General features: G+C 35.0%; 2 protein-coding genes across 3 annotated transcripts; both read left to right on the top strand.

Annotated features, from left to right (window-relative positions):
* The first annotated feature begins 6,785 nt into the window (after positions 1-6,785).
* LOC133858576 (transcription factor FAMA-like) lies at positions 6,786-8,902 on the top strand. Of its 2 annotated transcripts, XM_062294056.1 has the most exons (5): positions 6,786-6,858; positions 7,025-7,166; positions 7,260-7,970; positions 8,089-8,529; positions 8,625-8,902. In XM_062294056.1, exons 2-5 carry the CDS (start codon positions 7,143-7,145, stop codon positions 8,721-8,723), a joined length of 1,275 nt encoding a protein of 424 aa, XP_062150040.1. In that variant the 5' UTR covers positions 6,786-6,858; positions 7,025-7,142; the 3' UTR covers positions 8,724-8,902. The 2 variants fall into 2 exon arrangements, with proteins under 2 accessions (XP_062150040.1, XP_062150039.1); XM_062294055.1 differs by lacking the exons at positions 6,786-6,858; positions 7,025-7,166 and having other exon boundaries at positions 7,227-7,970.
* A 10,104-nt stretch (positions 8,903-19,006) lies between these two features.
* On the top strand, positions 19,007-19,871 carry LOC133868685 (F-box protein CPR1-like). The gene is made up of 2 exons (XM_062305692.1): positions 19,007-19,707; positions 19,802-19,871. The coding sequence occupies exons 1-2, from the start codon at positions 19,007-19,009 to the stop codon at positions 19,869-19,871; spliced, it is 771 nt and encodes a 256-aa protein (XP_062161676.1).
* The last annotated feature ends 6,754 nt before the right edge of the window (positions 19,872-26,625 follow it).

Below are 26,625 nucleotides of genomic sequence, written 5' to 3'. Positions count from 1 at the left end.
AAGTTTTTTTAAAAAAATATAAAAAAAGAGCAGAAGATTGAATTCCAGCATTGACTGTATTTTTTGCAGTGGAGGACGTAATCAACGCTGAGTTTATCCAATTCGATGTCGGAGAGAGCGTCGATGGGGCCGCTAGGGTTCGGAGCTCGGTGATCAAACCAGAGGACAAGAGGAACTCTAGGAGCTTGCGACAGTCTCCACAGTACCGCTGCAATAGGCACCAAGATTGTTGCTCCATCTGATCGGAGCTTCGGCAGTGAAAGAAATGGGAAAGTTGGACTCAAGTTTTGTTGGCTTAAGGCAAGTCCTACATTTGGAGAAGCGTGGAAATGCCAAGGAGAGGGTAAACATGATATTTCATTTTTTTTACTCTCTTTTGTTTTGGGTCGGATGTTGGAGGTCCAAAAAGTTTCATCTCAGCAAGATTGTCCTTGTTTTGGTTCTGGTTCTATAATGTCTCGCGTGGACCAATAATGACACACACCGAAAATTGTACTGCTCCAATTATTTTCAAAGAAAAATGTTTTCAAGTGAATATTTTCAAAGTAATAACTAGACATTGAAAAATCTGGAAAAAAATTCAAAAAACATCTTTAGTTGAAAACATTTTAAATCAAAATAAATGGAATCTACATGTCGACAATTAGTCGAGACCGAATTCAAGATAATTACACAATATGGTACAAGTATTACCATGTGTCCAACATATATGAAGGCCCACATATATATGGTTTTAAAAAATATTTTATATTTTTTTAATTTATATATATATACTAAAGCAGGATGTCCAACACTTTAAAGGCAAATTGGGTTGCCATTTACGGCCAGAACTTGAAAACTTATCTTGGCCCATGTCATTTTGAATCAACAACTTCGAAGAGACCTAATGAGAAACAGAGCAACAAAACAGAGTTCAAAGAGCAAAGTTTCAATTTTGAATGTTGGGACTCAATTTTCCGAGTCTTTCCCACCAAACCCAGAAGACAAAATGTATCAGCAAGACTAACAAAAGTGGGGCTTCTCAGTGTACTGTACCATCGTTGGAGCAGAATCATCAATCGCATAGGTATGAGAAACAACATAAATGGCAGTCGGACAATTGCCAGCGATATCAACAAAATGCATTGAAGAAGGAGGGGAGGGTGTTACGTTGAAGAAGAAGCTTATTCATCTAGTGTGCTATTGTTATTTATTGTAGCACAAAATGCAATTTGCATATTCTAAACCTAATTTGTTGAAGAAAAATAGTTCACATTAGCTATATTTATCATGATAAGTACCCTTGTGGTTTCAACATATAGTTAGACTAAGCCCATAGTACTGCTATTCTTACAACATATGTTTATAAACCTTTCATCGCCACAGAAAATGTCTTTATCGGGAAAATAATTCATAGTAAAAACAAAATACACTTTGACCAGAAAAATTCATGCTCGAAAAATTTATTAGATTTTATTTTTTATTTTTTTTTCGATCAGGGGGATTTTTGTCGGTAAAGAAAAATAAAATGTATTAATTAAGGTGGGATTTGTGAAAGGGATCAATAAACTAAGCCCATGCTTCGAGTGTTTCATGCCATAAATAAACTCGAACACTTAAGTAATTTGTTTGATAGGCGGATTCACATCTCTTATAGCCAATTAATACAATCTTCTGTTCTTGGAGTCGGTCACCCATGAACAACAGCCAAGGCCACCAAACCCACGACTGAGGCCAACCATGGATTTTTTATTTTATTTTTTAATTCATGGTAGTTTTGTATTTTTATTAGTTTTAGAGGGGTATAATGAACATTTCACTTGCATACTATCTGATTTAACCATAATCCCTAAAGTAGGAATGGCATTGCAAAGTTTTCAAAGATAGCGACGTCCCGACATTGCAACTTTGTAAAGTTTGAGAGTACGATTGCAAAAGTAATGAAATATCATTTTGCAAATGAAGTTTTTATTTTTTTATTAACAATAATTGATCAAAAGGTTAATGCACTATATTGCAACGCTAATATAATAAGATAAAAGTGAGATATTAGTATGGTATATGCATTACTCCTTAAAAATTGCCAAATCATTTAAGAGACATTAAAAAACTCTCAATCACCCCCTAGACTTTTATCACATTTGCAATTACTCTCTTAAACTTCAAAAGCTTTCAATTTAGTGTATTCATTTTTCAATTTTATTTTTATTTTTATTATATATATATATTTCTTTTCAATTTCACCCATTCGTTTAAATCCTATCTGAGGGGTGTCTAATATATATTTATTGAGAATTTTGACACAATATATGTACCCGTGACAAATGCCACCATCTTTAATTTGTTCCGACGGCCGCCAAAATGGGCTAGAAGGCCTGCTCGAGAAAACAATCCCGAGATCGATAGAAATACTTATCAAATAGAGATGGCATGAGTGTGGATAAAGACAGCACTAATAGAAAACGTCATGGCTAGGGTATTTGTAATAGTGATTAATACCATGAATGCAACATTTCTTATCAGACTCGCATAGCCTTTATGTCGGTCGTTTTTAATTTTGAAACTCAATACAAAATTAACGGGTCAAAATTGAAAGGTTTAAACTGTTTAATTAAATGAATCGAAATAAAATTGACCTATATAATTTTATATTCATATCTCGACACGATCCCTGTCTAACACGCACATAATGTTCACTTTCTTCGCTTAGTATTTGCATCTCGTTCATGCATGATTAGAAGATAATTAACATGTAAATCTCCCTAACCCCATCTCCAAAATTGTAGGCGAAAGATCGATCACTTGTATCATGTGAACTTTTACCACTTCTTTCAACTTGATATTAAATAGTCTTAGTCATGTCTTTGACCTAATATCATACGTTTATTAGAGAAACTTTTACTGCACGATTCTTACTAGCTAGCTCCTTGATCATCAATGGATAACTTTTAAGAACTTGATTAAATGATATCTACTTATAACATATAAATAGTAATATATGTTATTTTATTATTATTATTATTATTATTTTTTAATGTTATTTGGGTTTTTGTTTCTTTTTATGGGAAGTACTGTATTTGAATGTGTGTTGATTACTCTCTTTACTGCAATCCTATTTCTAGACTTTAACAGTGTTGTTATTGTTCTAGTCATTTTTTGGAGGTTTTTGCAAGTCTCAAGTGGGGATGCAGTTGGGCTTGTTTTGATCTGTTTTCCTTTCACTTTTATAACCGCCTTGAGCGGCCCCTTGAAAGGACCGAGTCATTTATTTGTCTCATTTTCTACTTTTTGTTCTTATCTCCACGCTGTTTTAGTTTGGTTTGGGTCTAATGTTGGGGAGCCCACTCCTTTTTCATTATTTGGATTAACCACTTTCTCTTCCGTTCGGATCAGAAGTGGGACAGATCCTCCTTTGTAACCCTTTCTCTTATTCAATTAGGAAAAAAAAAAAAAAAAGAACAACAAAGAAAAGAAGAAGAAGAATTCAGAAAGAATGGTTTATTCTTAGTCATTGCACATGTTGAAGAAATATATTATTTACGAGCAGGCCAGTCCTATTAAATTAGCCATATCTTGATATTCCAATATCGGATCAAGACAATCTTTTTGGTGTTAGAAACTAAAGCTTATTCAAAGAGTTACAAATTCATATTCCATGAAGACTTTTCAATTCTAACGTTTATTGGGTCAAAACGAGTTTCAATCAAAAGACAGTCGATACCCGGTCGAACAAGTGTTGCATCTTACAACAACCCGAGACGTTTGGTCGCTAGTCGGTTGAAGCTCTATCAAACTGGGACTTTCATTGCAAGGTTCCATTTGAATGACACTTTTATCCATTTGAACCCGATTCGGCAGTTGTTTTTCTATTAAACTCAATAAGAACTGCCTTAATTAGCCCCAATTTATGTTAGCTTATATATATAAATTTCAGTTTTCAATGAGAAACACTCTTGAGGGTAGTTTTATATCTATTTTCTCTTAAACCCTTGATTGTGTTATTGGTTTTGGGTGGAGTTGTGAATTTGTGTGTGTTAATTTTGTGACCTAGTGCACCACGCTGCATCAATTTGACTAAGGTTTCTAAAAAATAAAATGAATTTTAATTAACTGTGTGTTTGTGAATGGTGTGCAACAAAATATTAAATGCGGAATTTAAAAGAGATAAATATTTTGTTGACGAAGTGAAAACTCAATTAAGAGAAAAACCACTCCGGGGCAGCTAAACCCAGGATATCCACTATTCAAAGGACAAAGCTAATTACAAAGCAGTAACACTCATATACCCTTGATGTAGTGGTCGTACCTTAAACTCTGACGTGTAACCCAACACGAACGCTTCCCAACCAGGTCTCCTACCTCAAGGGGTCTTCAATGGAATCCTTTACCTTAGGGCTCCTCCCTAAGATAAATTTCATAGTTGATCAAATCACACACTGGCAACAGCAAGAGTGTTAGCAGATCTTAAATATCTCCCTAAACACCCTCTCTAAGCTATAGAGAATTCAATACCGAATTCTATCAATAATACGTGCCTAGAAGCCTTTATTTAAAGGCTACAGAAGACCTAAATCGACTCTGATTCGATTTTCGCTAGGTGGCATTTGGACGTAAGCTGAGGCCGTCTGGACAGTTAGCTGTGCAACTGGCTTTCCAAAAAACGCTGATATTCTTTCCTGAATAAGACAGTGTTTGGACGGTGTTGCCCTAGCGTCTAGACGGTTGCACTTCTGTTGCACGCAATTTTCATATTAAAGCCTGAGAGTCCGGACAGTGGAGTTTGACGTCCGGACAGTTGAAAGTCTTTTGCACTACATGCCTTATCAAGGATAGCGTTCGGACGAGAACACTACATCATCCGGACGGTTGCAGTTGTCTTTCCATATATGTGTCTACGAAAAAAATCTTTTTACTTGTTGAACACTGACTGGCGTCCAGATGGTATTGCCATTTCGTTCGGACGGATGCACTTGAACATAGGATTCTTCTGGAACCTTGAAGAGCCGCCAGACAATTTGCCATTACGTCTGGACGGATGCAACCTTTGAATAGTTCAAAACTTCTAGACACTGATGGGGGTCCGGATGGAATAACCATGTCGTTCGGACGTGTGTTGCTTGACTGAAGAGCGTCCGGATAGTTGACAGGGACGTCTAGATGGATGCAAGGGATTCAACTTCTCTGTCTTGAATTCTGCACAGAGTCTTCTTTGAACACTGATATAGCCTTCTTGCAGCTTGTGACACTGGAACTTATCATAATAAGGCTCTTTCCATATCAGAGAAATAAACTCTGAATAGCTGAAAACTCTGAAATATACGGCATCTCTTGTGAAAGCAGCAACATTACATAATAGTGATTTTATCAACAGAATGCAGCCAATAAAAAACTAACAAACTTCCCATTTGGCCATTCTAGGACAAAAATCACTTGACCAGTTAAAAAAAATTCCCGGTCCAAAAACTAACAGTTTTTAGTAGGAGTGTACAAACAGAGAGGTTATAATCGCTTTAAAACTGCTAACCACTTATTATAACCGCTAACTGTATAACCGCATAACCGCTAACCGTTTAGGCGGAGGCGGTTAGAGGTTATAGGGTTTGGGAAAAGCAATTAATAACCGCTAACCGCTTATATATATATTAAAATATAATTTTGAATTTTTAATGTTTTGGATATATATATTTAGATTTGTAATGTTTGGGTTTTGGATTTGTTATGTTTTAGATTTGTATTTGTATTGGATTTGGATTTATTACTATTTTGGATTTTAGATTTAAAACCTGCACTAAAACCGGCCCAAATTTGGTCCAAAACCCAAATTGAAAAGCGGTTATATAACTGCTGGTTATTTACTTAACAACCGCTAACCGTCGGTTATAAAAATAACCGTCTCCGCCTAGGCGGTTAGAGGTTTTAGCCAATAACCGCCGGTTATAACCGTTTGTACACCCCTAGTTTCTAGGAGCTCATTTTTAATTTTTTAAATTTCAAAAATTATTTCCATAAAGTTAGGAAATTATATTTTTAACCCAAAATTGAGAAAATACCCTTTTTAAGCCCAATTTTCAATTTTTCAAAGATCTATTTTTCTAACTCGAACTTAACCACCCAAGCCCACTCTCAAGATCCCAATTAGGTCCCATAGGCCCAAAGGCCCAATTCTCAAAATAAAAAGTTTTTCGAAATGGAGCCTAAGAACCATCACTCCTAATAAATTTTTTGAAAGTACGAAGTCGATCCACAAGGAATGGTAGATACTATTAATCCCTATCATTTTCTAACATTATTCTAAAACATTTATCTATACCTTTATTTTATCATCTCTGAAAATATTCTAAACCAAAAAAAAAATCCAATAATAAACCCTCATGGACAAGACCAACAGTAAAAGATCAATGAATGTTCCTTTATTTGACTTGCAAAAGGAACCAAAAAAAAAAAAAAAAAAAAAAAAAAAAAAAAGGGGGGGAAAGAGAAAAGGGATATAAATCATTAAATCATGCACAAGATGATCAAAAGTTGAAAGTTCAAATAATCAAATCTACACGGCTTCACCCCTTATTAATAATAAGGGTCATGTGAGTGGCGGATCGACGAGCGTTGTTGGACGCCTGTGACACACATAAATTAAAGAAGAGGTGACAGCGAGGTGAAACTGTGAGGCGAGATTTAATCCGCAGGCTCCTCTCTCTCTCCCTCTCTCTCTCTCTATCTCTCTCTCTCTCTCACGGGCTAACCTGCTGGCCCATGCACCTTACATATAGATAAACATGCACATAATTCACCACATTATATATATATCGATCGATTCTTCAAATTTCATTTTCACTGTTTAATTTGTGTAATATATTGCTAGCTTAGTCTCTCTCCACTCAGGTCGGTGGAGCAATTTCTAAATTGTACTTGTTGTAACCCTAGAACGTTGTTAGAGCTAGCTGATGTTTTTGCCATCGATCCTTTTTTATTTCAAAAAACTATTTCCTGTTAATTAATGTAAATTACTGGCTGTAAATTCATCAACTTCCATCACTCACTTTTGCAGGTGGAGGGACCCGAGCTGTCGGAATTCACTAGGGTTTTTGTCCTTGCATGCATTGACCTCGCTTAATTACAGTTTCCGATTCAAGTTATCATATATATGTATATACAAACACATAACAATGGAGAAAGAAGAAAACTACTCGGTACTACCACTGGTTGTTTGTCTTTGTTGATAAATCTTTTTATTACAAGATCGACCGACCATGTTGTTTTGCTCTAAGACCGGATTCTTGCAGGCACCTTTACTGCCGCCAAGTTTTTCTGGCCTGGATTACCCTCCAGATCATCAACAATTCATGAAGCCACGGATTGGTGAAACTTCAGGAGATAACAACAACAACAACAACGGGATGGTCGATTACTTGTTGAGTCATCAACAGCAACAGCAACAACAGCAAATAGCTTCCGGATTTTGCGGTTCGGGTTCTTTTGATAAATTGAGCTTCGCTGATGTGATGCAGTTTGCCGACTTTGGGCCCAAATTGGCACTGAACCAATCCAAGATTTCGGAAGAAGAATCTGGGATTGACCCGGTTTACTTTCTTAAGTTCCCGGTCTTGAATGACAAGTTGGAGGATCATACGTCTCTGATGGTCCCACAGCATGGAGCATGTGATGAAGATATCAGGTTCAAAGGGGTGGTGGGTGTGGAAGATGAAGCAAGATTATTGGGAGAAGAAAGTGGGTTTAGAGAGGATGAGGAAGCTGCCCGGGACATTTCTGATGATACTTCGGTGCAACTTAGATTTCTGGGTGAAGATCATCTCCACAAGAACCCTACACCCGAAGCCAAAACCAAGAGAAAAAGACCAAGAAGTATTAAGACGAGCGAGGAAGTGGAGAGCCAGCGGATGACTCACATTGCGGTTGAAAGGAACAGAAGGAAGCAAATGAATGAACATCTTCGCGTCTTGAGATCCCTCATGCCCGGTTCATACGTGCAAAGGGTATATATTTAATTGCCACTTATCTCAAAAATTTAAACTGATAGCTAGAAACAAATCATTGTATTTATAGTCTAACAGTGAGAAAGATTATGAAAGAAATACTATTTTTCTTTCTCAGGGGGATCAAGCTTCTATTATTGGGGGAGCCATTGAGTTTGTGAGGGAATTGGAGCAACTTCTGCAATGCTTAGAATCACAGAAGCGGCGAAGAATCTTTGGAGAAGGTCCAAGACAGGCTGATTCATCTCTTGCAATCCAACAGCCTCAGGCGCCTCAGCCACAGCCACCATGCTTTCCTCCTATACCTCTTCCAAATGATCAGTTCAAGCTTGTGGACTTTGAGATCGGACTCCGAGAGGAGACAGCTGAGAACAAGTCCTGCTTGGCTGATGTGGAGGTGAAGCTTCTAGGGTTTGACGCCATGATCAAAATTCTTTCTAGAAGAAGACCAGGCCAGCTCGTCAAAACCATCGCAGCGCTTGAAGATTTGCAGCTTAATATCCTTCACACCAACATCACCACCATTGAACAAACTGTTCTCTATTCGTTCAATGTCAAGGTATATAACTTTTATAGAGCAATTTTATGTAAAAAATTACGATATTTTTTGGTTAAACTTTGTGATATATCTATGCATGGCATACTTGCGCGCAGGTTGCTAGTGAATCGAGGTTCACAGCTGAAGATATCGCGAGCTCGGTTCAACAGATATTCAGTTTTATCCATCAAACAGCGCCATGTGACGTAATCTAGCTAAAGAAAGATGAGCTAGCTCCTTTCTATCTTCAATGCATGCCTAGCTAGCTATATGGATTTGATGATCAGTGGCCTCTTTCTTTTGGAATATTCTCTATTTTTACTCTAAAAACAAAATTAATTTGTACTCCTCTAGTCTTGGTGATGAATATTAATTACTCAGATCTCTCTCTCTCGATCTATGCCTTGGAATATTAACAAATATTTTGCTAAATAATTAATAATCATTAGTTTCATAGACAATTTTTTTTTTTTTTTTTTTTTTTTTTTTTTAAGATAATATAAGTGCATGATTTTTATAAACTTTGTTTACTATCACACATTCTCCACGACATAAAGTTATGTCATGATAAAGTATATATACTCAAGTGTATCTCTATGCATGTATGAGAAAAGATTTTTGCACAACACAAGACATATGTGATGAGGCCCATGTGGTGGATCACCTTGTTGTGCACCAATTACAACTCATACATGTATAATGTTTTCTTTTATGAATTGTCGTTTTTTCCTTCTCCTCGAAGGAATTAATCCGTACTCAATAGATCTTGATCACAAATCGGTTCTTCTCGGTATTTAATTTAAGTCATCAAAGGAGACATAGATAATAATTTATAGCATGTGAATTTACATGTGGATTTTGAACCAATATTATATATATGCAACCATATATGCATGAATTAGATATAAAGATTCAACCCAATATCCCCATTCTTAACATTTAAGCTTCTTGAGAAGAGATATTGATTTACTTCAATGATAAGGCTTAGGTGTTGTCAACGGCGGAGACAAAGGGGGGCGAGCAGGGGCTCTCGCCCCCCCTAAATGTCTAAAGGTTTTTTTTTTTTTTTTTTTTTTTTTTTAGATATCTGTAAAAAGAAAAAAAAAATTACATTAAAAAGAAGAAAAAAAAAATGCTGATGCTGATGCCTGCCCCTGCTCATAATAGAAGAAAAAAAAAATTACATGGAAAAACCAACCGTCAAAAAAGAGTTTATCAAAAAAAAAAAAAAAACAAACACTAAATGCTTAAAAAGAGGAACGGAATAATTTTGTGAAAAAACACAAAAAAAAAAAAAAAAAAAATTACATTTATCTCTCAATCTTGAAAAAACTTTAGAACTCCTACATAGAAAAACCAACCATCGGAAGCTAAGAACACAAATCTTTTAAAAAAACACAAATCTTGTTATTTGGCCTCCAGCATCTCCGCTTCTTTCTGGACAATCTCTTGCACCGTAAGCCTTCTACTTTTTTTTTTCTTTTTTTTATAGATACTTTTCAGAATTTTAGTCATTGCAAGTTGCAACGTGACTTGTCAACGTGGCCACAACCACATGTTTTTTTCCTTTTTTTTTTTAAAGTTAATTTTGTATTTTGTTTTTTATTTTTATTTTTTGTATTAGTGTCTACATGTTAACTGATATATCAATTTGACATATATTTATGAAGTTTGATATACATTTTTTGTAATACATATATTATTTATAATTTATATTTTGAATTGTAATTACCATACTTTTATATATTATAAAAATATAGTATATAAAAAGAATAAAAAAAAATTATTTATCATTATATTTTATTATTTTAAGTCCGCCCCTACTAAGACAGATTCCTAGTTTCGTCACTGGGTGTTGTCGTTTTTTCAATAGTTTAGATGTAACTTCGATCCCACATGCACCCTCTATCTCAATCTCTCTTGGTTTGTGTGTGATATTTTGTGGGGAAGGGTTCCAGTGAAGGAGCTGTGGAGACAATTTCTGGCATGGTGTTTGTGTGAATTAAATGATTTGAAGGTATATGTGGAAGGTCAACGAGGCCTTGTACCTTCATCTTGCCCACCGCGGGTCGTTGACTTGTCAGGAATGACAAATTTGGTAGTATTAGGCTGCCTGAAATCAGATGATGCCATGCTTCAAAGGGTCCCCTAGCTAGTCATTTGGATTTGAGAAGGCCAGTGTTCATTCATTACTAAATTACAAATTTACAAACCCTGCCATTCTCTCTTCTGTTCGTGTTCAATCATGCTAGCTTGCCTAGTTGACCTAGTTCACGTCGGGGGCTGGCCCATGGGGGAGGGATTTGGGTTTCTCAGAGCCAGAGAAAACCTGCTTGCTCTTTCAGCATCAAACTCAAAATTGAAAATGGTCGATCTGACTCTTCTTACCATTGGTCAAATAGCTTGCATGAACAGTCCACATCAAGTGCTTTTGAAATAGTATATTTGTTACAAAAGCGACGATATTTGATGATAATTTTTCCTTGCTGACATATATGCACGGGCAATTCAAAAAAATAAAAAAAACTTTCTAAACGTGGAATGAATTTCATTTGAAAAGCATTAGAGTTTTGTTTTATTTGTATATTGAGTATGTTAAAGATTTTTTTTTGTTTAGATGAATGGGTATTTTATAAAAAAACAAACACTCACAACATATATATATACTTCAGCAATTTCGCTAGATATTCATCAAAAAAAAAAAAAAAAAAAAAAAAAAAACTAACACATGCAATTAATAAGCTTGCAACCAAAATAACTAGCATCACCATATATACCAGAAAGTCATTCATCAATTAAAAATCAAACTCTACAAAGCACCAAGCATATCCCTACACAAGCATCTATATTAATGCAGCAGCATTTCTACTGCAACAAAGCAGATTCATTGGTAGCCTCCAACTCAATCAGAGATCTAAATTTCCTTGTGTCTTTTTAAATCCACCTTAATTAATTTAACCATAACTCGAGCTCTAACTTTCCAAATAATATTTTGCAAGATTTTCTCTTTTGTTTTGAGCTGGTTCAATTCCCATGTTTTAATTCATTTTTTTGCCTCCAAATATGGTACACTACTGTCGCACTCCAATTGAGTTGACACAACCAACCTTCAACTTCTTAGTACTCTTTGCAAAAGTCCATATCTTTTGGCGATGTGAGATACATTTAACACTCTTCAAAGCTTTTAATCCGCTATTGGCGATTGATAATATCATCACATTCCGCATAATTAAGGATCTACTATTAAGCACTTATTTCCATATTCTAAGTGCTTTATACCTTCAATGCAACTTCTACAAAATAAACACATTACATCCCCTTTAAAACCCCATTTCAAAAGTCTCTCCCCTGATCTTGTTAAACTTTCTTTCATAACCAATTAACCACATCACAAATTAATGCATACTTAATTAGGAACAGCCATAGGATACCAAATTAGATTCCACCAATTTGCTTGTAGTAATCTAACTCGAATTGCATCCCACCTGTCTGAACAGGTATATATATGTTTCATTTTTAGAGACAACCCAACAAGGCTGATAGACAATTATATTAAATTGTTTTTAAGATCTATAGTTGCTTAATTAATTTGAAATGAGAGAACATGCAAAATACTTTCAGAAGTCAGAAGTGGGTGTCCAAATTGAATAGTTATAAACTCAGGAAAATTGATTTGTGGTTTAATTAGTTGACATATTTTGACATGATCTACAATATTATTCCAAATTGATTTGTGGTTTAATTAGTTGATATAGAGAATCATCAGATGAAGTGATGCATTTTCGTTTGGTGAAGAGCTAAAGACGAAGCATCTTTGTCTTACAAAAATTTTGGGAGATAAACAAGCGCAAGAAGTCAGAATTTCTTTCTTTAGCATTTCCTTAATACTAGATATCTAACGACCTAGGAAAAAATGCTAGCCACATCTGCGCTATCACCCTAAAAGGACTAATCAATGTGGAGTTTCCCTAGAATTTCTTATAAAGCACAGTTTTACCTAGTAACTAGACAATGTGAGACTTAACACTCATGACTATCTTTAGAAACCACACACTCTATGTGGGCTACTCATCTTCCCAATATGGGACCGGGGTATTACAAACTCCCCCTCTTAAACTCCTGATGTCCTCGTCAAAGCCACATCATGCAACGTTCCAATACCGCATGTCATGGCGTTTTTAGGTGACTCTAATACTATTTGTAACGACCTAGAGAAAAATGCTAGTCATATCTGTGCTATTACTTCAAAATAACTAGTCAGTTTGGAGTTTTCATATAATTCATTATAAACCCCAGTTTCATTTAATAACTAAGCAATGTAAGACTTAGCACTCATAAGTTTTTTTATAAATCACTCAATCTATGTAGGCTACTCATCTTCTCAAAATGAGACCGGAGTGTTACAAGATATGTTCCAAAAATTGATAATTTCTTCATTCTCACTTTTCCTTTTTTAACTTCGATCTCCCCTTCATATCATTTGCATGATGTGTTAGTCATAATTATTATATGACCTTCATACAAAATGTTATCAAAAAGCATGTTAGCATGCTTTTTTTTTTTTTTTTTTTCACCCTCATAGTCCATACAAAATGTTATCATGCTAATTAAGTGAACATTGGAGTCTCATTGCATAAGCGAAGTGTGATCGACTTGACATTAAAAGGACTCGATACTTTTTTATTACTTAATGCTTTGATGTTTACAAAATTTGAAAGCATAAATGAGAAAAATGGAAAGATATTGGAGGAAACCAAGAGGGCATTTCCACCTTTGTGGCTTAATGAGAAACAAGGTTTATCAAAATTTCAACTTGCTAAGAGCATGTCAAATATTAAGGTTTCCTAAATTCAATCTGCTCTTAGTGCAATTCTTGCTTTATCTACTACTTTTTCAATACAAACTTGAGCATATACTATATTTTCTTCTCTACTTTTTTTTTTTTAAAAAAATATTATTTCTCATTATTTTTTATTTTTATATTCTTGCCAACACTCATATTCAAACACTTTGCCCATTGGAGTCAAATTTCTTTGGCAGATTACATGTTGACATATGTTTTTGAGCTTTTCAATTCAAAGAGGTTTCAACAAATAGTCACATGCACCATATGTAACTTTTGATCTCTAAAATGTTTCATATAAGACAAAATGAATGTTAATATAGCATCACTCATCATATTAACAAAAACATTTGATATTTGATACAAACAACAACCAAATAAGACACTTTTCAAATCAGTCAAAATGACGAAACTACTCATTTTGCCAACATTCATGCATCTCCAACTCTCCATCGCAGCCAACAGAGAACGCATCCTCATCTTCAAGGAGTGCGACGTAGATCCATCGCTGGATTGCTTCATAGTGCGATTTAACAATGACGACTGATTTGACGGAACCCTCGTGAATATCCACCAGCCACTGAGCTATCGAAAAAAGTACAACATTATCTTGGACTACTGCAACGACTTGTTTGCCACCACAACTATGGGAGAGGTATTTGTTGGACCACAAAGGGTGCAAACCCAAGCGTAAGTTTTCGCAAGTAATAAATTCTCGGTAAGTACGAGGTCGATCCACAGGGAATGGTAGATACCAAGTAAAATTCTTATAATTGTGCAAAAAAGTAAATTGAATGGATTTTTCCACTAAAAAGTGGAGCAATTGATAGATGATAAACTAAAATAAAATAAACTAAACTAAATTAATAAAAAGAAAAATTAAAAGAAAACACTAAGGCTTCAGGGATCCACCTAGCAATTTATTACATATCCTTGAGACATAATATAAAATAGATCAAACATGGGTTGATTGAGAATTTAATTTCATAAACATGACACAATAAATTAAGCATTCAATATATTTTCGAATCATATCAAATCAAACAAAGTAAGCATTTGATATAAACAAAAATCATAATAAATCAAAATAAACTTGTTTCATTAAATTACTATCAAATAAAAATCATCCCCAAATTTAATCATTAATCTATGAAGAACAAATAATATAGTCTCAAGAATACATAATAAAAATACTAGGCTTCACCCTTAGCCTTAGCTAGAGATTTAACCACTTATGTTTATAAAAATAAAAAATAACAAATAACAAAACCGGTCGAGAGCCTCCATAACTGCCCCCTTCTCTGTTTCTCCTCTGGCTCCTCTGGCTTCTCCTCGGCTTCTCCCCCCTTTTAGCACAAGCAAAGCATGATATATATAGACTAATTTGCTAAGTCTTTCGATGCCACACACATGCTTTCTTGATTCTTTCCTTGTTTAAGAATTATTGCAAGTTTGGCTCTTCATAGAAAACAAATCACGTATCTCGACAATTAATGCAACGCATGACTTTTCCATTGTCTCCATACATGTGTTGGCGAGTTATGCATGGAAAGAGCTGATTAGGTGCTGATTCTTTCATGGTAAGAAATATGTGTGAGTTAGGTCCCCATAAATCTGCCGGGTAAGGAAAGAAAATCAATTGCCTTGTTATGGAAAGAGATGTTTTTCTTATTTTCCATGTCTTGTTTTCTTCTACGTGGACCTCACGAATTTATTCTTTATTTCCTTGGTCCTCCACGCGTTTTTCTTCTTTTAGTCTTCTACAAAATAACAATTCATTGCATTAATACCAATTTAAGCTCAACTTTAATAATTAAACAATATTCCCCAATTAAATATAAAATGCAAGAATTATGATAAAACATAGTATGATAATGCTTATTTTAATAGATAAAATATGCACTTTTAAGCTATTATCACACCCCCCCCCCCCAACCGGCTTAATTCTAGTCCCTTAGCAATGAAAAACAAAATAAAAAAATAACAAGATAAATCCTTCTTTCGTGGGATGTACGATTGCATTTAGCGTATGGAACAAGCTTTTTAAACCCTTAGGACTCCCTAGTGGACGAGTGCAGTCTCGTAAGGGTTTGTCAGGAATGATACCTACAAACATTTTAAAGCACTATGTTGTTGACAAACAAAGACTTCCGTACAAACACATGGTTTAGACATCATGAGTAAGTTTAATAAGGTGAACATCACAATCACATCATCAGGTCATCAAAAATCATTCAACTCACAGCTGAAAAATTGAGACAACACATGCTTTACTAAGTGCAAAGTGAAATTAACATAGACTCATGAGGTTTCAATTTTTCTCAAAGTTTCTGTATCCCAAAATTTGTAGGAATTATATCCGATAAAAACAAACAAGGCTTAAATCTTTTTTTTTTTTTTTTTTTTTTTTTTTTTTTTTGTCAGCTGTGCAATGGTTGACCCCCTTAAGCTTTCTAATTGACTTATGTAACGAGTGTTGGGCCAGTGACTCCCAAACCAGATGGTTTTAGGGTACTAGATGTAGAAACATCCCTGAGGGCTTAATTACTCAAGTAAAAAAAGCTACGAAGTCAAACTAGCCATACAATCAATCAACATGAATTTCTCATCTTTTTATGCGAATACTCAATGCTTAGTGAGGCAAGAGATCTGGTTACTCAATGAGACTCAAACTGATGATATTCTTATTTTTTTTATTTTTTTTTGAATTTAAGCCAAGGTTTCATCAACAATTCATCCTACAAATCTTAAGATACACATTCCTCAATTCAAATCTTATACCTCACAGAACCAATGCTAATGTGCTTGTGATAAATAATTCAAACAAGTGAAGTCTCTCTAATCCAACATGTGAGTACAAAGATTCAGATTTTTAATGACATGCAGTGTTCAACATGTTAAACAAACCAATGACATACAAACCACAGTTATGATGTAGTCATGCTCAATCAACATCATAGCACAACTTTTTTTTTTTTTTTTTACTAAACAAAATTGAGACACAAAAAATAAAATAAAATAAAACACACAAGACACCAAAAAAAAAAAACCTTTTTTTTTTGTTTTGAAAATATCATTTTTTTTTTGTTTTTTTTTTTTTTTTTATATATATATATATAGTAAACAAAACAACGACAAACATCAAGCATCAAACTCCTCCCCCCAACCTAAAACTTACATTGTCTCAAATGTAACAAAATAAAGCACAGAAGTATAGATTAAGAAGAGTACCTTGAAGTGATGAAACAAATTAAACTTATACCTGCAAAAATTAGAAAAACAAAACAAAAACAAAGAAAACCCAAACTACGACACAAACATAAATTGAAAAAATAAAAATAAAAAATATGATTCTCTATTTCATTTTTTTCTTATCAGCAATGTTCCAACCCATCATGCTTTTATAATCATTCAAAACATTAAATGACTTACCTCCTTGCAAAGCATCAAGTTTGGATGAACTTACCAGGGGAAAGTCATCCTTGAATTTTAAATGCGCATACTTGCGTGCTGCTGGCAAGGATTCTAAGTTATCTTTTTGCACAATATCATTTGATGGCAATGGGTTGAACTCATGAGGTGGCAGTTCAAACGGCTTCCAGGTGTTCACCTCCAATCCAAGTGTACAATCCTATCAAAAATTCAAATCACAAGAGTTAGTCAAGCAAGATTCTAAAGGCTCATAAAGACAAGATATATCAAAATGATCTTGCTCAAGCGTTTCAACCAACTTCAGTTCATGGACATTTGCATCTTCCTCAACATCACCCAACATATCATCATCGTCCATTTGAGGATTTTCAATTTCATTGTCCCCATATTGAGTCATTGAGTCAAAAAAAATTTCATTCTCAATCTCATTCTTCAAATAAGACTCAATTCTATTGAGTGAGTTTTTCAACTCCTGAAGATCTCGCTTGTTGTCTTGGTTGATTTGGGCTTGCTCTTTCATGAAGGCTTGTAATGTTTCCTCCAAGTTATTGGTTTGCAATGCATCATCCTTGATATTGGTTTGAAGGATTTGGTTGTTGACTTGAAGAAAATTTTGGAATGTATCCTCCAATGTATTTTGATGTGGTGGCACAAAAGGATGATGATAATGAAATCCTTGGGGCTCATTGAAAAATGAATGATTATTTCAACTGAAATTTGGGTGATTTTGCCAATTGTGATTATACGTTTGTGAGTATGGATTGCACAATGATCTTGGGTACACACCTGAAAAAGGATTGCTCCACCAATCTTGCATTTCAAAACTAAAAGAAAAATAAAAAATAAAAAATAAAAAATAATAACAGAAATTAAACTTAGTTTCTGAAACACATTCCCCGGCAACGGCGCCAAAAACTTGTTGGACCACAAAGGGTGCAAACCCAAGTGTAGGTTTTCGCAAGTAATAAATTCTCGGTAAGTACGAGGTCGATCCACAGGGAATGGTAGATACCAAGTAAAATTCCTATAATTGTGCAAAAAAGTAAATTGAATGGATTTTTCCACTAAAAAGTGGAGCAATTGATAGATGATAAACTAAAATAAAATAAACTAAACTAAATTAATAAAAAGAAAAATTAAAAGAAAACACTAAGGCTTCAGGGATCCACCTAGCAATTTATTACATATCCTTGAGACATAATATAAAATAGATCAAACATGGGTTGATTGAAAATTTGATTTCATAAACATGACACAATAAATTAAGCATTCAATATATTTTCGAATCATATCAAATCAAACAAAGTAAGCATTTGATATAAACAAAAATCATAATAGATCAAAATAAACTTGTTTCATTAAATTACTATCAAATAAAAATCATCCCCAAATTTAATCATTAATCTATGAAGAACAAATAATATAGTCTCAAGAATACATAATAAAAATACTAGGCTTCACCCCTAGCCTTAGCTAGAGATTTAACCACTTATGTTTATAAAAATAAAAAATAACAAACAACAAAACCGGTCGAGAGCCTCCATAACTGCCCCCTTCTCTGTTTCTCCTCTGGCTTCTCCTCGGCTTCTCCCCCATTTTAGCACAAGCAAAGCATGATATATAGAGACTAATTTGCTAAGTCTTTCGATGCCACACACATGCTTTCTTGATTCTTTCCTTGTTTAAGAATTATTGCAAGTTTGGCTCTTCATAGAAAACAAATCACGTATCTCGACAATTAATGCAGCGCATGACTTTTCCATTGTCTCCATACATGTGTTGGCGAGTTATGCATGGAAAGAGCTGATTAGGTGCTGATTCTTTCATGGTAAGAAATATGTGTGAGTTAGGTCCCCATAAATCTGCCGGGTAAGGAAAGAAAATCAATTGCCTTGTTATGGAAAGAGATTCTTTTCTTATTTTCCATGTCTTGTTTTCTTCTACGTGGACCTCACGAATTTATTCTTTATTTCCTTGGTCCTCCACGCGTTTTTCTTCTTTTAGTCTTCTACAAAATAACAATTCATTGCATTAATACCAATTTAAGCTCAACTTTAATAATTAAACAATATTCCCCAATTAAATATAAAATGCAAGAATTATGATAAAACATAGTATGATAATGCTTATTTTAATAGATAAAATATGCACTTTTAAGCTATTATCAGTATTGTAATTTGGAACCCATTAATCAGATGGTACAAGAAGTTGTCGTCTTTGCTGATGGAAAACTCTGCTGGTTTCATCAACTCTATGCCTTTCTTGGCTGCTATGGCCTTCAGGTACGACCTAATTAATGACTACTACAAAGTGATTAGGGTTGTGCAGTTCTATAGAAATTTTGATGAGATAAGGGCCTTTGAAGTCAAGGTATATAGTCTGAGTACGCATTCTTGGACGAGGGTTGAAGAGGAATGGCCTAAAGAGTCCCGTCCTTATTCGAGCTCGGCTTCCTTAAACGGTGCTTTCCATTGGTTGGTTACTCTGAGTGGGCTCCCGATCACCTCATCCGCCCTTTTGGCTTTCGATCTAGCCACCAAGAAGTTCAGGGAGTATACGATCCTAGTTCAATTGGATGAAGATTCAGTGGTCGGTTTTGTGGTCTTGAGAGGATGTATATGTATTTGTACGAATGTCTATGTTACACTGAAAGATGTTTGGGTGATCAAGGAGTACGGGGTAGACAACACTTGGACTCGGCTTTACACCATTATTCTAGATGCAGTGTCTTGGCCTCTTGAGTACTGTAAGCCTTTGGTGTGCTCCAAAGATGGAAAGAAGGTTCTGATGGAGCAGTATGACGAGTGTCTCTTTTGGTATGACATAGAGGAGAGAAGGAGCATGCGGGTTCTGCTTCTTCGTATGTCTGATTCGTTTGCGACGACCATTTGTGTGGGAAGCTTTGTTCTTCTTGAGGTGATATCGTGTAAAATTTTGACTGATTTGAGTACAATTTTTTGTTTAATTATTTCCTTGGCTTAATATTTTTTAAGTCATGCTGGTCCATATTTGTGCCAGGAATAATAATACACCAGAGCTTGAGGGCCTTAATCTGTTGGTGGAAGCGATGGAGAAAGTAGCATTTTGATATTTGTTTGTCAGTTCAATCTCAGGGAAAGTGCTTTGGAGCCCATTTTTGTATTTTACTCATTTCTTGGGAAGTTTATTATCATGTAGAATTTCTCTGCTAGTTAAATGTTCTATGGAAGTAAATAATTCCTCTCTCGATTAAATATATTCATTTTCTTTATGCGTAAATCCCTTGCACCTTCCATTTCCAGTTTATCCATAATCAGTTTTATGATTTTTGAGCTTAATTAAGCTTCCATTTCACATTACCAAAATAACAAATAGACTCTTCAATTATATATACCAAAAGACGAAGAGGGAATTTACTCTACAATCATCATTAACTTGAGTTATTTATTTACTTGTGTAGGATGTTCAATTTTCTTTATGCATAAATCCCTTGAAGGTATACCTACTTGTGTAAGTCTCTATCGTTATCCCTACAACCAGAAAGAAGTCCCGATGCTTCAAAATTCTGGGAAAAAGGTTTAGAGAACCTTCGTTTATTAGACATTATGTTCAAAGATACTGCGACCACTGGATAAATGTCTTGGACCCCCTATTCAGGTGTTTTTCCTACTAATTGTGAGACTCTCGTGGATGTTGAAAATTAAAGGATTTCTAATTTTAACAAGTATGTGCAAAAGTGTGCAACAAAATATCACAATGCGGAAAATAAAGAGACAGATATTTTGTTAACGAAGTGAAAACTCAATTAAGAGAAAAATCACTCCGGGGCAGCCAAACCTAGGAAATTCACTATTCAGAAGACAAAGCTAGTTACAAAGCAGTAGCACTCACATACTCTTATGCAATGGAAGTACCTTAAACTCTGACGTGTAACCCAACACAAACGCTTGCCAACCAAGTCTCCTACTTGAAGGAGTCTTTAATGGAATCCTTTATCTTAGGGTCAACCCCTAAGATAGACTTTAGTTCAGCACAACAACAACACTTGGCAACAGCTTCAGAGATAACACTTTAGCACAATAATCCTCACAATAAACTCTCTAAGCTCTATGGAATTCAATACCGAATTCTTACAATTCTCAAGCCTAGAGGTCTCTATTTATAGGCTACAGGTTCAAATGAGGGTCTGACTTGAAATACCTAGGTGCCGTCCGAACGATAGACATAAGGCGTCCAGATGGACAACTGTGCAATCGACTTTCTAAATTTCACTGAAATTCTTTCTTGAATTAAGCCGCGTCCGGACGGTGTTTTTCTAACGTCCGGACAGTCACACTTTAGCTGCAAGCAATTTCCATATCAAGGCTTGGCGCACCCGAACCATAACATCTGTCGTCCGGATGGTTGATCTGATGCACGCAATTTTCATATATGAAGCTTGAGCGTCGGACCATGAAGACTAACGTCTAGACATCTGGATTTTGAATGCACAACTTGCCTTATGAATGAGCGCGTCCGGACGGGAACACACATCATCCGGACGGTTGCAGCTATCTTCCCATATCTGTATTTTGAAAAGAAATTACATAGTTGATCGAACACTGGACAGCGTCCAGACGTGTTGTTGAGTCATCCGAACGGATGCAGGCTGGAGCAGTTCAAAGCTTCTCGACACAAAGGAAGGTCCGGACGGAAAGTTCTTGTCGTCTAGATGGATGATGCTTGGACATATAAGCGTCCGGACGGTTGCAAGGGAACTATACTAACTGCCTTGAATTCCGCACATAGTCTTCTTTGAAGAACAAAACTGAAGTGTAGACTCCGAATAAAACAACATCCCTGTATAAAAAGCATCATTATATAGAAGTGCTTTTGTCCAACATAATGTAGCAAATCACAAACTAACAAACTTCCCCTTTGGCCATTCTGGGACAAAAATCACTTGACTGGTTAAAAATACAATCTCGGTCCAAATAAAAAATTACTTCCCCTTTTTGTCACAAAAGGACAAAGGGTAAAACAGAGTAATAAGAAATGCCACGCAACAATTACTCCCCCTAGATGTCATAGAAGGACAAGGGTAAACAGAGTAATAAAATATCCAACAATAGTTCTAAAGACCAAAGAACCCGTTAAACATGAAAACATCTTGCTCAAAAGAGAGAGAAAAGCTACAAGGTTAGTTCCTTCACAAGTAGAGCATCACACGCATGTATCCAATTCTGAGAAATCTGCCAAACTGCAAATCATAATTACACAGACATAGAGTCGATATACAAGCATTGGATAGGCAAATTTTTTTTCCTATAAACATAATAATTAAAATATCTTGCTTAACTCATGTAATGCGTGTGAGTGTGTGAAGACTTTCTCAAAAAGGTTTTGAAATTCACTCATATAGCTTAAAGGAACCAGATTTTCTAGACAATAGAGAAAATCAATGAAAGGTCAGTCAAAAGTCAAACCTCATTATTTACTAGGGCCTAACCCTCCTCATCTGATACACTTCCTCTAAGATGCAGCACCTAAATGTTTTTACTTGTACCATGAAGGACAAGGTAAAATTTTTACTTGCACCATGAAAGACAAGATATAAAGCTAATTCAGCATAGAAGCAGTGAATATACGCATATAACACATAATTCAGAAGAATAACTGCTTGGTTTTTGTTGGTGCTGCAGCCTAAAAAGAATGCTAGAATTTTTAGGCTCTAGGTTCAACTAGCATATTGGTCATTTTAACCATTTTGTCAAAAACATCTCTCTCATTAGAATTTCCAGAACCAAGAAGTCAGAGAAGAAAGAATGCACCTTAGAGAAGCCTTGGATAATGCACAATATCATCACATGAGAAAAGCAACTATCAATCATAAAGAAAATGAGCAGGAAAACTTTACATATGTCAGACTTATGTTCTCAACCACATGTAAGTATAATACATCAAAGCACAATGAACCAATAAAATAGAGTAAGATACATTAGATAGTTGACAAACTTTAAAAAGAACCACTCTGCTACAGAACTCCCCAATCTTTATTTTATTTTTATTATTATTATTACTATCAACATCATGCTATCAGAGGATAAGACTTAAGAAACACAAGGAAGCCTAATCCTAGCATGGAAAAACATGTCTATGACATGTCACACACACCAATGGCTTTTCAAAGGGACTCAAACCTGCTACCATCTAGAGGTTTGGTAAGAATGTCAGCCAATTGGTTATCAGTGGGAATGAAAGAGAGATAAACTATCTTGGATTCCACAAGATCACGCAGGAAGTGATGTCTGATGTCAATGTGTTTGGTCCGAGAGTGTTGAACAGGATTCTTGGAAATATTTATAGCACTAGTATTATCACAGTTGATAATCATGGTATCCTGAGTGAATCCATAGTCACATAACAGCTTCTTCATCCACAACAATTGGGTACAACAGCTTCCCGCAGCAATATGCTCAACCTCAGCAATGGAGAGAGAAATCGAGGCTTGTTTCCTACTCATCCAAGCTACAAGATTGTTTCCCACATAGAAGCATCCTCCCGAGGTGCTTTTCCTATCATCGGCATTTCCAGCACAGTCTGCATCAAAGTATCCTTCAACAATTGTGACGACCCATTTTTTTTTTTTTTAATACAAAACATCTCATAAACATTAATCTCTTAAAATGCAAATGGATCCTCACAGTGGCATGAAGATGTGTCGCAATGCCAACATAGGGTACATACCTCATAATATGTACTTGGTAAATCAGAGTACAACATCTACCTACTATGCAGCTAGGGCTGTATTCGAGCCGAGTCGAATCGAGTATTGAATGTTCAAGCTCGGCTCATTTAATTTTATTTCGAACACGAGTCGAGCTTGAACTTATCATCGAACAAAATATTGTGTTCAAGCTTGGCTCGTTTAATTTTATTTCGAACACGAGTCGAATTCGATCTTATCACGAGCTGCTCAATTAACTTATTCATTTCTTATATAAAGTATATATCATGATTGTTTATATTTTCATAAATCCATACTAATAATTAATTAATTAAGTCTTGTTAAAATTTTATTATCTGAGTTCATTAAATAAATTAACTTGAATCTTAAATAATATAATCTCGAGTTTATATGTATGTATATAAATTTATTATGCACATACACAAATTACATGTGTGCACACAAACACATATAACCACACATACTCACAAACACACTTATGTACACACAAATCTATAAAATTAAACTCATAACAATAATTCAAGCTATATCTATCATATTAGGAAGATGATACATTTTTACTTAAGATGTTCTTATTACAAAATTAAAATAATACTAAGAAAAAATCATAAAAATGAAGTTATACGAGTTTATACAAGCTTATCCGAGTCGAGCCGAGTTTATACGAATATGTCTCGTTTAATATTCGAACATATTATTGTGTTCACGAACGGCTAATTTATTATTCAAACCGAGACCGAATTGAGTTTAGCCGAACTGAGTTCACGAGCGGCCGAGCTCATTTTACACCCCTATATGCAACGGAAAACATAAACCTAATAGCGGAAATCACATCTTAAACATCTATCATAAATCAATAACAACAAGAGCCATTTAACATCTATGCGTTTAAGTCTTTCATCAATATAAATACATAACAGAAATGGCTTTATACAATAACAAGTGACACAGGCGTCACAAGCCATCAGCAAAACTTATAAAATAGAGGACGCCCATGGTCCCTTAATTACGACCGTCGTGGCGAGCTTTGACCATAATATCCCACATGCACAACTATAAAACCATCACTACGACCGGAGTACCTGCAGCCAGGGGAACATCATCTATACTGTTGTGGGGGTTTGCCACATCCGTATAGGTGAAAGAGTGAGTTCACCGTCTCAGTACATAATACCGAGACCTCAGTGATATTGAGCTAACCGAGTTTTCGCAATGAACCAACTTTTCTTTTTAGTCACGCGTACACTATAACAGCTATCAATTTATAAAATTTTGTTTGAAAACCCCCATAGCTGATATAGCAAACACCGACTATCAAAATACATTTAAAACATACTATGTAGTTGAACCCATACGTAGAAGTTCCATTGGCTTGAAAGCAACTACGTACGCACCCATCTACAATAATACTTTTATGTTGGTAGCTCAAATGCACAGAGAACTAACGTTATTAACTGTGATATCACCGTGCCTCAGGGCATTACAACTTCATGTCTATGGCACACAGTTGTCCATGCGGTTACTATTTTAAAACTTTGATATCCAAGCACTTCTTACTGATGTACCACGACAATCCACCTACCTACTCCCAAGTTACACTGATATTGCAACCAATAGCGTCACATCCAAGTACACCAAACTTAAAACATGCCATCTCGCTTTTTAGTACGAGCTTACTATCATGTTTTGAATATGGTTAACATCGAATCCTAGAGCATTACAACTTCATGTCTATGGCACATAGTTGTCCATACGATTACTAAAACAAAACTCTGATATCCAAGCACTTCTTACTGATGTGCCACGACAATCCATCTACCTACTTTCAGGACACTGTATTACTCATACTGAATAATGACAATACCCTTGCACCTCAAAGCTCAATGTTCTTAAATTATGCAGCTAGACAATAGAAGTATACATAAGTTCTTTGCCATTGAAACTCTTAGGCATATTAATACGTCTAGTATAAGAACTACAATATTCTATATCATGAAAACATCACACAATTTAAATCATGCTATATATGCTACGCATGCTGATGTGCTGCTGTTAAACTGCTGAACTGAGCTGTTACTGGGCTGCTGCTGGGTTACTACTGGGTTACTGTATACTTTATGCTCTATGCTTTGTGCTTGACCAATAAATATTGCATTACTGTATCATGCTGATAAATCATATTTTGCTAAACAATTCAATACTTCATCCAAATCATGCAACACACAATACTAGATTCTGAAACTATCATTGATATATTTGAACATACTCCAAAGTACTCAAATCAAGCAAAATAGATATATTCAACATACAGTTTGTTCAGATTTATAAAACAACATATATATTTTGCAATCCTATAATATATAAAAATAACAGTTTCTCAGTGAGTAAAATATCACCTGGCTGCATTGGACTCACGACTCCAACTCTACGTTGAAGAACCCATTTAAGTCTCCAATTATGACGCGACCCTGCAAATACTTATAACGTTAGACAACACTATGGAACTCTATACTCTATGACCCATAGACTACCCACATGCTCACACGTCTCATTAGCCGCTTCTAAGTCTAGTTAAGTATCCTAAACCATTATTAGGTTATCATTTAGGTTTGGGTTCTAATGATATCTTTGATTATTAATACCAAGATGTATTTACCATATTCATTAGTTTATTTGTTATTGTTATTAACTATAAGTCTTATAGTTGTTTATTCATTTAAGCTAACTAAGTGTATTTGGCCCATGTACATATATATGTATAGACATCTATGTATAGAATGTTTATTAAGCTAAACCTAATCTCATAACACACTTATATATTTCACAATACGCATATAGGCACATAAATTGTAAAGTTCCAATACTATTTGACTTTAGAGTCTATTTAGGTATACCCATAATACCACTATTTTATTTTTCTTGTCTTAAGGTTATTTGAACAATTTACCAATCTAAGGCATTCACATTTAACCATTATATTTAATACTTAATCTTTATCATTTACTAACCATTCAAGGAGTTTAGCTTTAGGACTTTAACCTTATTTAACATATTATAATTTTTATGTATTCCATCCATTTCCTATATGCTTTCATTTACTTTATTTACCCATTCCCTAACTTCATTTCTAGTTAGG

Source organism: Alnus glutinosa, chromosome 1, assembly GCF_958979055.1.
Source record: "Alnus glutinosa chromosome 1, dhAlnGlut1.1, whole genome shotgun sequence".
Taxonomy (NCBI): domain Eukaryota; kingdom Viridiplantae; phylum Streptophyta; class Magnoliopsida; order Fagales; family Betulaceae; genus Alnus; species Alnus glutinosa.
Note: the sequence above shows the minus strand (reverse complement) of the source record. Positions and strands in the feature narration are given on the sequence as shown.

Excerpts from the sequence above, each read along its gene's own strand:
- LOC133868685 (XM_062305692.1), top strand. The coding sequence starts at position 19,007 with ATGGAAAACTCTGCTGGTTTCATCAACTCTATGCCTTTCTTGGCTGCT. Across the intron at positions 19,708-19,801 it reads GTTCTTCTTGAGGTGATATC|GAATAATAATACACCAGAGC; the intron begins GTGTAAAATTTT and ends TATTTGTGCCAG.
- LOC133858576 (XM_062294055.1), top strand. The coding sequence starts at position 7,227 with ATGTTGTTTTGCTCTAAGACCGGATTCTTGCAGGCACCTTTACTGCCG. Across the intron at positions 7,971-8,088 it reads CCGGTTCATACGTGCAAAGG|GGGGATCAAGCTTCTATTAT; the intron begins GTATATATTTAA and ends TTTCTTTCTCAG. Across the intron at positions 8,530-8,624 it reads TCTATTCGTTCAATGTCAAG|GTTGCTAGTGAATCGAGGTT; the intron begins GTATATAACTTT and ends ACTTGCGCGCAG.